General features: G+C 40.2%; 1 protein-coding gene across 10 annotated transcripts in view; it reads right to left on the bottom strand.

Annotated features, from left to right (window-relative positions):
• Window positions 1-13,342, bottom strand: part of AGAP1 (ArfGAP with GTPase domain, ankyrin repeat and PH domain 1) — a 402,057-nt gene that overhangs the window by 195,028 nt on the left and 193,687 nt on the right. For all 10 annotated transcript variants that reach the window (XM_052791201.1, XM_052791202.1, XM_052791204.1 and 7 more), the window contains one exon: window positions 2,170-2,325. In XM_052791201.1, coding sequence (XP_052647161.1) covers window positions 2,170-2,325 — 156 coding nt within the window. The remainder of the gene's footprint in view (window positions 1-2,169; window positions 2,326-13,342) is intronic.

The raw sequence follows: 13,342 nt of genomic DNA, 5'->3' as shown, positions 1-13,342 counted from the left end.
CCAACACAAAAAGCTCTTTGTGTAGGAAATTACACATATTACCTATGCTAGATAACAAGGGGCAATTTGCAATTAAACAGAAATATATTTGATTCTGTACGTGATAAAGGCATAAGCAAGTAACAGGCTAGGAAAGAAGCACAGCAAAGAACCCAGACCTAAACAGTAAAATATTTTGATTACATACTCTGTTCATAACTAGACAGAAAATAGTGGTCATATTTTTATTCAATTAAATAATTCCAGGTTATAACTTGGCTGATATGACATAAAACCTGAGTTACAGCAGGGACAGTGTTAAATACTTCAGGACATGGATTACAGGGCAACTCATTACACAACATTCAATATGCCCAGAGCTTAAAAGACAAAGCTAATTCTGAAAAGTCAAATTATTGTTATTTTTTTTTCCCATAGGACTTGTTCTCCCCCCAATTTTCCCCCAGTTATTAGACATTAAGACAATCATCAACATCCTCTCACATTAGTAAATTTGGTTCTCACTATGCTATTAATTATCACAAACCAGAGCTTTAGTCTATTTGTTTACAGCAAATGCAGCTGACTTAACGTTCTTCTCAAACCCTTTCTGCAATCGTAGATGGGTATATTTTTCTCTATTCACTTTCTCAAATTTACACTTACTCTAATTTAAAACATCCCCAGTTATTCAAATGTCAACAACATCTATACATCCCTTATGGCATTTTATGCATCCTTCAGACCAGAAATGGTCGGCGAATGCTTTTGAGGGATGCTGTAGTTTCTCAGCTCTATTTCCAGAGGTATTAATCTGCTGGCAGTTTCTGGGCTGACACTGACATCTAGTGGGGTTGGTAACTCCTGAATATGCCCGAATGGCAGTGAGTATTCCCACCAACAGGAGGAAATCTGCACGATTGCTATAAAATACCAACATCAAAATTGGACCCCTTTTCACATGCCACTCATTTTTGCGTATTTTATTGTTTTGCACCTAGACATTTGCGCCTAAGCACAAATGCATGATTTTCATTCCTTTGTAGGAGTTTAAAAATCTCATTTGAAATCAAAATATCACTGTTGTGATGGACACATGAAATACAATCCCTGTGACTCTGTGCGGTCACTCAGTGCTCCAAAACGATAACAAAACTTTCTACTTGCTAAAGGCTGAGAGATCAGATTTTGTTTAGAGTGCAAGGAAATGGTTTTACCATTTTTGTATGCAGTTCCCTGGATACAACCAAGGAGCGAGCTAGCTTTAGGAAGTGAACATGACATCACCTTTGGAATAAAAAAATACAAACTCTTTATGATGACAAGGAAGTCATAGCTTTCTAAACGCAACTAACATGTAGCTACCATCACCAAGGGACTTACAAGTGAGCCCACAGACATTCTGTTTTTGCTATAAAGCATGTTAAGTGTCAAAAAACTGCTTACAAAACCACAATTACCCAGGCAATACTATCCCTAAGCTTTCAGTAAGACTACTAAACTAAGGAAATCATCACTCAAGGCTTCATTATCATCTCCCAAACTACTTCTGCATAACAAAGACCTATCATATTGGACCAGTCAAGCCATCCATTTAGTACATTTTTTTTGCCTCTCAATGAAGCAAACCCCAGATGGTTTGGGAAGAAAAAACCTCATTTTAATGTCCATCATCTCTCTCAGCCCTGGAAAAGTGAGTTGAGACTGTATAGTAATAAAAGCAGCATTGGGTAGTTATTTTGCAGTACCGCATGGTATTCCCATGGTAAACCTGAGACCTCTCTACAAACACAGGAGACCTCACAAGGGAGCCCCGCGTTAGCAGCATTATTCAGTGTAAGGGCAGGACTGGGGAGAAGAGGCCCAGCTTTCTCTTTGATTACTGCCAAACCAGGGAATCTAGACAGGTCTGAGAATTAAAGTCGGAAAAAGGCTCCAGAATTCAACTGTGGATTCACTTGTTTCACTGCAATTCCCAACAGGGGAACTTCACTGTATTTAGTTTCTGTTAAATCCTCCAACAGAACCACCCCATGGTAATTCTAGGAAGTTTTTGATTTTGAGCCTACAGATCCATCTCAACACTCCTGTCTGGATTAGACCAGCTCAACTCAACAGGGTTGAAATTCAGGCCATCATCACAGAGCACTATGTAAAATACAGCAATAGTCTCTTCCTTGGCTCACTCACCGTGAAGAGGTTGGATCGGCGCTTGGACTGTTTACGGACAGGAGTTGGTGTGTTGGCAGTGGGAGGAACATCAATCCGTAGCTCCTTCTGGCTGGTGCTTGGAGTTGATGGGACAGAGGAGGAATAATCACTTAAACTCCCTCCTCCATTACTGGTCTGCAAGGATTAAAGTTAGTTTTAAACAGTGATACACTGCTTTCAAGAAATTACAATCCACAGCTGTATCTTATTCAGTCCTGATATGCAAGAACAGCAGCCTAGGCTCAGGAACACAGTGGGACTGCCCTACTGCCACTTTTCCACACATTTCTATTCCAAGCCCTTAAATATTTTCCCTGCCATTATTTTTTGAAAACTTAGATAGTTATGTTGATATGGCAGGCACATTTTCATTCTATACAATATAACCTTAACTGGATATAAACAGTTTCATTTGTTTTACTAGTGTACGAGTAAGCAAAACATTGGGCAAAGTCTGTAAACTCTGTTTTTTCTACTTCAAAATTGCTAAACTAAATTCTGCTTCAAACCTAAATAAAAATACCTAGTGCCATAGAACTGCATAGCTGGACTTAATCCTAGTCTGGAGACATCAGTTCACTGAGAGCTAATCAAGAAAATGAAAATAATGCAGCATTGTAAAATGGCTACTATGGTGATAGATAGTTCCCAACACATTTGCTGAAGCCATTGGTACAGAGATACAAAACTTTAAAGGAAGACATTCCAATTTATTCAAAGTAGCCAAAAATGTGAAGTTACATCATAGTCTTGAAAGAAATAAAGCAGTCACTTAGCCTATAAAGCAACTAATGAATTGAGGTAACAAGTTACTAATAGCGGGAAGGTGAGGAAACCGGGCAGAATGGAAAGGACCAAAAGGTGATTAAGAACAAAGTCTTGATTTTTTTTTTTTTTAAGTTATTACACATAACATAAATGAGTACTAAAAACATCATTAAAAAGGATGTGGAAGTAGTCTGGAAAGACAAAAGGACAGATTTTTTTTCCTATCAGATACAAGTATAGCCTTTGAGAATATACTGTATATGCTGATGGACAACTGGAGCAGGGCCAAGGTGGAAAATTCTGCATGCTGTTGATGAAAAGCTCACCGGAACAGCAGCAGTGGTTGAAGGGTCTGGACAACAACTCACTTGTAACTTATGAGGGGGGAAATAAAGGTCTGTAATGCACACAAAAGGGCAAAAGAACATCTTTAAAGCAGCCAAGTTTCCTAAAAGAAGCGAGGAAAGAAAATAAGCGGGTATTTCCAGGATGCCTGAGAAGGATTCTCCCATGACACTTAACCCGTTACTTGGTCTCATCCTAATTGCTCTAGGTAGGAATTCACCAGGTAAAGTTGCTCAAAAGGAAAAGCAGGCACTCCAATGTCAACTCTTCAGCGTCGCTCCTACACTAGTGACTGTTCTTACACGTGCACGAAGCTGCCATACAGGTGAGGCACTCCTCTGGGGAGGCACCAGCAGCATGACGGGACTTCTCACATACTCCTCGGAGGTCAGTGTATGGACCAGGGTCTCAAGCTGCAAGCAGTCATCATGAAACTTCTGAAGGAGAACCAAGCAGGAGGCAACCCTTTATATCATCCAGCTGAAGTGAAGTCTCTTTTAATGATTTCAAGTCCTCTTCTGATTTTCCAGCTTTTCCAAATTGCCCCCCTCTTTTTTTTTTTTTTAAATTTCAAGAAGCAAAGGGTAAAAAGGAAGAGGCATGAGACAAGCAGCTCATATTTGGGCTGAAAGGCCAATCAATGCAGACAGAAATGCAGGAACACAACTTCTGAAAGTCACTGTTTCTCTGTAAATAACAACATGTTCCTTGGCTCATTTCTGTGTGACAAAATAGGACTGACAATACAGCAAATGAGCTTTTTCATGGAGAAAGTTCTCCTCTTCCCCTCTTTTAAAAAAAAAAATTAAAAAGATAGATAGATAGATATAAAAGGACATTAAATTTCATCTTCCCTTCCTTCTGACTGAACTGGCAAAGCACATGGCTGTCAGAAAACAGAGGTAAGGGTACTGAAAGTAACAGAGGATCTTGAGAGAGTTTTTCTACAACATTTTCAAGTGCCGAGAAGAAGTAGCAAGCAGAATTTGGAGACAGCCCAAGTGTATAAAACAAAGGAGATGAAAGTACGAGAGCTGAAATGATCATTTTTAGTGTCCTAACAGACAATGGTAACACCAGAGAGATGAGCAGGACAACTGGGGAAGAAGGGACCTCAATTTACCCCGCATTCGCTTTCTCTATTGCATCTTGCCAAGACACCAAGTAACACACCAAACATACAGGAGAGTAAATGGCCTGCATGAAGACACACTGAGCCTGTGGAGGTCAGAGATTACCTCTCCAAAGAAACACAGGAAAGACTCTTGCATGAAAAACAGTCATGAAAAACCATGTACCTAGGACACTCAAAGTGATCGCCAAAAGTTTGCCAAAGTTCAAACAGCCAAAGACTTTTAAAATGAGTACTCAAACCACTGGACATGTCACAGATGAAGAGGGTGGTATGGAAGCCTTCAAACGTGGCTGACAAAGGAAGGTATAGGAGGAGAACAACTGAACACTCACCAACTGTAAAACAGCATTAGGGAAGGAGACCAAAGATGCTGGTGTCAAGGAATGGCTTTCAGACTAGAGTGGTGAGGACCTACTGTCCACTCTGCCATGACTGAACCAAACTGGGGCAGGGAAAATGAGGGAGAAGGAAATCTTCCCCGTTAATGGGAAAAGGCACTGAACACATTTAAGATTAAAACTATGCAGCTGCAAGGCTCACTCAAGGAGAAAAAAAAGATGACAGTAAGTGATGAAGATGGCAGGGAAAAGAAAGATCACAACAGGGTTATGCCTCAAAACACTTAAAGAAGCCTCTTCTACGGAAAGGAGAGGAAAAAGGCAAGAAGGAAAGATTCAGATGTTGTACACTGATGACAGGATTTGAACCACAAGCTGTTGAAAATAAAAGTATGCACCTATGTTGTTTCATAATATCAATCAACTTGATAACTATGCACTGCCACCTGTTTTTTTCTTTAAACTAAAATTAACAGATTTCTACCCTAAATGCCTATTTCCCAGACCAAGTACATAAAGGAGTCCCTAAAATGTTACCTTTTTATCTTTCGTCATCTTATAGCATCATTTTATACTTTTTGCAGTGAGGCACTGTCTCCTGGATTTTTAAGTGATTTATTTTCCAGGAGTGAGTAACTCTTAAAGGAAACCACATACACGCTGGGCATTCTAGTCCCCAAAGACAAATGTTCCTATACAGACAGCTTCTATAAGGGAAGTCCTGCAGGCAACGTTTCTCTTCACACATACTAACCCCACTGGATTTCCAACTTTGTAAATAAAATTCTGAGGTGGTTCAAAATAAGCCACGTCAAATCCACTGGCTGGAAAAAAATAATTATCTATTTCAATAAAAGACTTAAAAGTGGAAAACTTCAAGGTTTCCACAGAATAAAAGCATGGCTACCAATACCGAACAAGCTCCAACTCCTACTGAGGGTGCCAATAATTAGCAAATAAATAAAACTATACAGCTGCTCTGAAACACCTCAATAGAGAGAATGGGTTTGACAAGGAGGAGCTCAGACGTGACTTCCAAGTTATAGCCTGTACAGGCAGAAGCAATGAAAAATGCAACCAGACAAGCACTTGTAATCCATGTTCTTGGTAACATCTGAACTTAATGCACTCCTGAAGGAAACAAAAGGTGGTGAGTGGTCTCTGTCGGGTTGTTTGCTTGCACCAAATAGAAGTCTAGGGACTTTGCCATATTAAGATTGTAGACAGCAGCTTCCTGCCACTGGTATGCAAGCATTTAATAACAAGTTCACTGGAGTGAGGTACAGAATTTAGGACACATGGCAATAACTATAATTCACAGAACTTAAAGTTTGTCCCAAGCCATATAAATCAAGTCAGTGAATCTGAAGAACAATCTTCCTTACAGCACATGTAACCCAACACATATCAAATATAAATGCATTTGCTAACTGTAGACAAACTGGTCAAATTTGTGGCAGTCAAACCCAATCAAATAAGCACTCTAATACCCATTGGGACATCATGCAGCTTAACATTACCTTTTCAATCAAGTTTTTCCACTAAGCTGCTCTCAAGACTTGGACATACCTGAGACATCAGCATAAAGGGCCATTTCTGAGTCACTGCTCTAACAAGAGTCATGGCAATAGGGACAGAGGTCAATCAAATGACTGTAGGTAGGGAAACTATTAGCCTGAGCAGAACCATTTTCACAGATACATCCCTGTTTGTCTTTCTCAGGTGACAGACTGTCCCATCCTCGTTAAGGCAGTGTGCCCAAGCAAATGTGCTTGGCTTCTGGACATACACAGTACAACCTTGTCCTTCCTTCCTGCTAGGAAGATACACAGCGTGATGGCAGTCAATGAACTTCAGCACACCATTAGAGAAAACCCTGAAAGTCTTTCATTTTGGGGATATGTTACTTCTAGAACACACCCTGTGTGAATGGCCAATACTCCATTTACAGAAAAGTGCACCTTTAGTATCTATACTGGCTTCTAGCTTTGTTGCCACAGACTGATGCTATAAAAAAGTCAAGGTCATGGCAGCAAGCACAAATTTAGCAAAATATTGTCACTACACTGTTACAAGACAAGAACAACTCAGATGAAGTTATGAACCTGGCATAACTTGACCAAATAGGTCCATTCAATGCAGTTACCTCAAAGGCAGACACTGCCAGTGAAAGCATTAAAGCCCGTAACGAGATTCCTGCCGGGACCTCATTAAAAAAAACAAAAAACTTTGTATACAATGTTCACAGTTCTGTGCAGAAAAAGGATTGAATCAAGTCAAATCCCACACTTTCACATATTTCAGATTTCCTTAGTAAACAAACCAGAGAGTAATTTACGTGGCGTGACAGGAGCTCAGCAGTGACCTGCATTAAGAAAAGGTTAGACTTACCCTCGTATTTGCAAGGGGCATGTTCCTGACTGGCCACTTATACAAAGGTGGTAAAATATTCACCTTTTATCTTACATAAATTATCTGGTATCACCAAATGATTCATAAAGCTTACATAGTACAAATGTCAGGCCAAACCACTAAATGAAAGCATAGGAAGAATAAAGCTGAAGTTTTTCTTCTTGACAAGTAATCCAATACAAACAGAATCGATGTTTTTTTTCTGCTCTCTAGATATACCAGGACGCCCTCCAGAAAAATCATCTCTAACCACCGCTTGAGGAGAAAACAAAGGCAGCGGGTGCTACTTCTAAAACAGGCAAGAGATTGCCAGAGCTTCAGGGAGCCTGGGAACAGTTGGAATAAAGCAAGCCTTGATCAAAAGCACAGATTACATACCCTATGACAGAATGCATTTGGTGTCTGCACCTTCTGTTCCCGGGGAAAGCAGGGAAAAGCGTATTTCTGTAGTAACACAGAAGCCTCATGGAAAATTCTTTAGTCAGGACACATTTTTCTTTGCCACTGGTGTACAATTTTTCTCGAGAGTTACATTATCTCAGTCTTTCATCTGAAAACACTATAGGTGGGCATCCAATTTATTCAAGGGATTTTGGTGATATACAGCCACACATCTGAAGACAGATCAAGGAGGGAAGTGTTTAGTCGTTGCCTCAGCAAAGGCCAGAAAGCTTTGAGCATGCTGCTGTAGAATACAAATTTGACAGCAGATTTCAAACCTAGGTCCAGATAAACGATTCCAGAGATTTCAGTAAGTCTAGCCCTCCACAGCAAGACCAAACTGTCTTGTAATAATTGTATTATTTTCCCCTATTTAGCAGTTTAACCTCATCCTTCGGGATGTATTAGAACTTGCCCATCTCAGGAGCTTTTGCCTTTTCTCATTGTAACAGCAAGGTAGAGGAAAGAGCAGATCTGTCCAGATCTGTCCTAACAGACAGGCCAAAGAGCACCACGAGAATCTGAAGACAACTTCTAAAGACAAACTAAGCTGGCACATTCAAAAAAAGTCGTCTCAAGGAAATCACTAATAATATTTAATTAACTAAATGTGACAATAGGCATCAGTAATACAGTGGCAGCAAACTGCATTATGAACTGGAAAATCTAAGAGAAGATCAAGTCTGAGTCTGAAGTTTAAGAAACCTTATAAAGGAAAAGGTAACAACAGGCATAACAAAAACTAACACAGGAACGGAACCACGGTCCTGAGAAGATAAAGAAAGGAGGAACAAGTACACTGACAGATAAACTGAGTTTTGACATCTGAGTCCTGGAGAATGCACTTCCATATACACGTGTACTGTGTGTGAAACAATGTGCATGAACAAAGGGGAACACATACACATATATATAAAATGCTTATTTGAAATAAGTATTAGAGATTACTTAGAAATAACCCTGTAAATACAAAAGGATTATAATGTATGTTGCAATGGTATTAAATATTGTTTTCATTTCTCTTTTAGTTTTCATTTTGCAATTACATGAAAAAGCAGAAGGAAAAGCTAGTTAGGCAACGTAGTCTCTTCTTTATTCAAGTGCCCAAAGTATTACAACAGATTATTTCATCCCAAATGACCCCCACTATAAAGAAGATAATTGTACCCTACTATTTAGTGCTTATCCATAATCAGGTCTCATATACAGTAAAATAATGGATGATTAAGCTGACTGCACTTTGCTTTTAATAGTTTAATTTACATATTTAGACAATCATGTTGTAGTAAAAACTTTACAGAGGCATAGTGCAAGCATAAATAATGCATCTTTACAGATTTGCAGCAGGTAGTAGGGAGCAAGCTCGTGTGCTAGCCATACCTGAGCTGCAGTTTAGTAAAAAGTATGTTAAGCTCCATACCCTTCTCAGGTATAATGCAAATCTCCTAGGAGAGTGACACTGCTGACCAGTAAACACATTTCTTTGCACTGCAGTCCACACGTATAATGATTTTGCAGGTGACTTTACATGGTAGCACGCACTACTCACTCAGGTAATATTTTTAAACTCAGCATGGAAGGTATGGTGTCTAAGGTCCCTCTCTGTCACAGCAGAATACATGTTGTACAGGCAGACATGGAAACATGGTGCCACTTCAATCTCCTCTCATAACAGAGTAGAACATAAACAGCTGAATTCCAGGAAAGACAGCAAGTGTGAAAATACATGCAGACTACAGATTTCAAGGAATTATAGTCACCAGTAAATAATCTTTTCATTTTTACCTTCAAAACTGTAGTCCACCAGTAAGCTCATGCTGCTGGGGACTCCGAGCTGGAATCTCCACATCATCAATTTGTCTGAAAAGGGGCCCGACATCCTTGACACAAACTGCAATTACAGGTGTTGTGCCGCGCCATTTTTAGATGTTTTTACAATAGTGTAAATGTAAAAATAGGCACAGCTCCAGGTAACTACTCAACAGGTTATCCAGTATAGGGCTACTTCACACAGATTTCTAGGGCATCTTGAGCCCAGGTAGAACACACTGAGCTCCAAAGGTGGTGCCCACCTGAGCAGCCTCATGGTTTTTGGAACAAGATGATCTCCACTTTCAGGGTCTGGGCAGAGAATGAGCCCTTTGGAACTTTTGGATATTGGCACTATTCTTCTAAGTTAATATCTTAAAAATGCCTTCCTGATGTCAGGTGTAAAGGACAAGCAACTCCTTCAGTACAAGAATGACTTTAGGGAAAAGGAATGCCTATATGGTTTTGTGATATAAGGGGAACTATTGTTGCTATTTTGAAATAAGATTTACCATGGTCTACAAGCATATCATGCCTAGAAAGACTGACAAGTGGTGGAGAGGTGGGGGGAATGAAGGTGGTATGGAGATGGAGAGGACACTAGATACAGAACTGACTGGTCTGTACTCCCCTGGTGTGCATTTCTTGTTGATGGCCAAAGTAAAAAGACTTATCCCGAGATGCCCTAAGGCCTTCAATACACTAAACGACACTTCTTCCTCTCAAAACAACTCAGTCTACCTTTTGAAGTGTTCAGAAAAACCAGAAGGTGAGCTGCTGACCGAATTACTTCTCAACGCATCAGATTAATTGTTTGCTAGCAGAATATAAGCAATATTGCACCATCCTTCTTGTTGACAGAGTATACAGTAGTTCCGTCCATCACGAATCAGGAATTATATCCTCGGATTTGAGAACAAAATTCTTTGTATGCCTTCTGTGCTGCCCTGAAAGCCAACATATGTATGTGAAGTATTTGCACCAAGGGTTATTGACTCTGGCTATCAAAGGTTTCCAAGTAAAACTCTCACCTTGACTGACATACATGCATTATAAACAAAAAGTCAGAGAAGGAAAACAGAAGCAGCACCTACTGCAAACACAAGTGGATTTTGTCACTGGAATAGGAAGCATCTCATTCTGTGAAACAGGTCTCTGGAAACACGTAAGTACATTAGCGTAGACATATCTGAGAGCATTTTCTGGAAGGGGATGTTTCTTAGGTGTTCACCTCCTAGGGCTACTGGACATGAGTACAGATACGCATCCAAACACACAAACAAGTCTTTCACTGTTTGAAAACTGAAACTACTGGGTGGAGAAGCCCTTGTTGGTATTAAGCCTTAAAATTTCCCCCAAGGTATGCCAAGGACTAGACTGGGTAAGGTGACACTTTTTTTTTTTTTTTTTTTTCCTTTTCTCTAAAGCCTAAGCTCCTGGCTGCAGAGTCATCTGGAGAGTTTGCAGGAGTTAGATCACCAGAGTGATCCAACCAGAGAAGGAACGATATCTCACTTTATCTGAAGCAATCTGTGTAACCACTACTTCTGAAGGCCTTCACTCCTGTGGAGGATGCAAGTGGTAGGGCACTATAATGATAACATTTTTGATTCATGGAGGAAATCTTCAGTGAAACATCATTACGTCAAAAGAGATGTTCTAAAGGGCAAGACACCAGCCAGTCTTCCAGCCAAGATCAGAGATGATAAATCTTCCCCCAGATCATCTTAGACTTGGAATTGCAGTTGCAAAGTTCTTTTAAGTCCAGGATAAGGATTCAGCTTCCTTTACTTAAACAAGGTCATACTGCCTTTAAGTGTAGCACAAAGGCGATAAAACATGAAACAGATTTATGGCCTACACTTTTAGGCATGACATCAGTTTCAGAAGAAAAACATCTTTGACTGGTGTTGCAATTGTCCCATTGGATAATTATGCCAGCTGGTAAAGGCAATAAAGAACATTATTTCATTTTTACTGAAACAGATTGTAGGGATCCTTATCACAAAAGCTACCTTGTCTTGATTTTCCCAAACAGTCCTTATCACTAGCAAGAAGTTTGCTGCATAGGTGAAGTACTTGTCTAGAATTTGATATTGCTATTGGCTTCCAAAACAGACTTGGGTAGGAAACTGGCGAGAACCTAGGTATTTGATGTTCTTCATCAAACAAGCTTCATTAACAAGAAGGGTGACCACAACTGCTTTAAGATAATGCGGAACATAGAGATACAGCTGGCTAAGACTAGGTTGTACAAAGCATCATCTATCCTCCTTAGAAAGTCTTCAAAAACTACATAGTCATCAGGAGACTGAGAAAGCTAGGTCATTCTTGGATCCAAGAGTAAGGTCAGTACTGGAAATGGTGCCATTTGTTCTCCATATTTCTGCAACAGCGCATTTCCTCTTTTACCACTGAATAGGACGGGTCTCAGATAGCCCCTACAGGCAGCATAACTCCTCTCGGTCTAAAAGTATGAACATACACAACTGACTGGAAGAAATTGTTTGGAAGAAAAGCATTTCACATAGAGAGTTAGTTCCAAGTGCTTGTGGCAACAAACTGGTCAGAGAGTGACTGAGAAAACTTGGTCAATGTCACGTACGACAAGAAAGGGGAGAACCTCTTCCATATGAGGAACTTGTACTTCACCAAAAGGTGCCAGGGTTCTTCAGAAGAGTCATGCACCTTAGCACCTGCTTTAGAAAGGGGGGTCTGAACTTTGGCATTTTCTTTTGTGTAATCCGCAGAAGTGAGAGTCACAATCTGAGGTCGGTATCTGGACTCAGCTCAAGGCAGAACATCTCACAGCAAAGAACTCTAAGACCAAACTGGCATCTGCATCTTTAGAGTTAACCCAGTGGTGGAAGTTTCCACTAGGGCACAGAAGGAGACCAGTCACTATGACCACAGAAGAACCAGAGCCTTCATCAGACCAGTCACTATGACCACAGAAGAACCAGAGCCTTCATCCTGTGGTATAAATCTAAACAGAGTGTTTTCAGAAGACAGTAACATGTCAAATTAAAGGGGGGTGACGGGTACAACAAAACCTTTTCCTCAAAGATAGAACACTTCTTCACTGTACTGCTTTTTGCTAAAAAGCAGACACTCTCAGTGTGTGAGAAAGGTCCATAGATAAAACAAAACCTCACACGGGTGGCTCAAGACTGCAACATAACCTTAGGAGACATTATTGGCATATTATTGAGTTTAGACTGAAGAACAGGCCAGGAGAGCTGGTGGTTATCAGACATTTCAAACTGCTATAGTGGCAATCAGGAAACCAGGCCACAGCTCTGGCCACAGACTATAAGGGTCAAAATGATGGCCCTATACCTCCATCTGCCAAGAGTGAGAGAGCACAGTGGGAACGCCATCTGCCTGGCTGCAAAGGTCTTGGATCTGAATGGTAGAGCTTATATACATCCTAACTGTGAATGTACACAAAGATTATCACTTAACACTAGAAAACAAAGATACTGAGGAAGGGTATGACAAGGGAAATACAGGAAAGCGTATTAATGCATGTAGGTAAAAACTGTGCAAGTTAGAAAATTTTGGCATTAACTGTGTGTTTCCAAAAATACCATCAAGGCCACCAGACTTTCCTGCCACACATTACGGTAGCATTTTGGTTACACATAGTATCTACAGGTCAATAGCAACATGTATCACTGTGTCATTAAAGGGGAATCATTACAATTGAGCACAACTGAGACAAGCAATTACAACTGCACACAGTGCCCACAAATGTAAAATTCTAGCACGCTAACCACTGAGAGACACCAGCTATTATTGCTCTGACTGAGAACAATAACCAAAAACATAGTGAGGTAATTTTAAAACACAGTACAGCAAATCCCGCTATCGTAACAATCGGTCTACTCAGAACAGCAGGATG

Source organism: Harpia harpyja, chromosome 7 (genome assembly GCF_026419915.1).
Source record: "Harpia harpyja isolate bHarHar1 chromosome 7, bHarHar1 primary haplotype, whole genome shotgun sequence".
NCBI classification, from domain to species: Eukaryota; Metazoa; Chordata; class Aves; order Accipitriformes; family Accipitridae; genus Harpia; species Harpia harpyja.
Note: the sequence above shows the minus strand (reverse complement) of the source record. Positions and strands in the feature narration are given on the sequence as shown.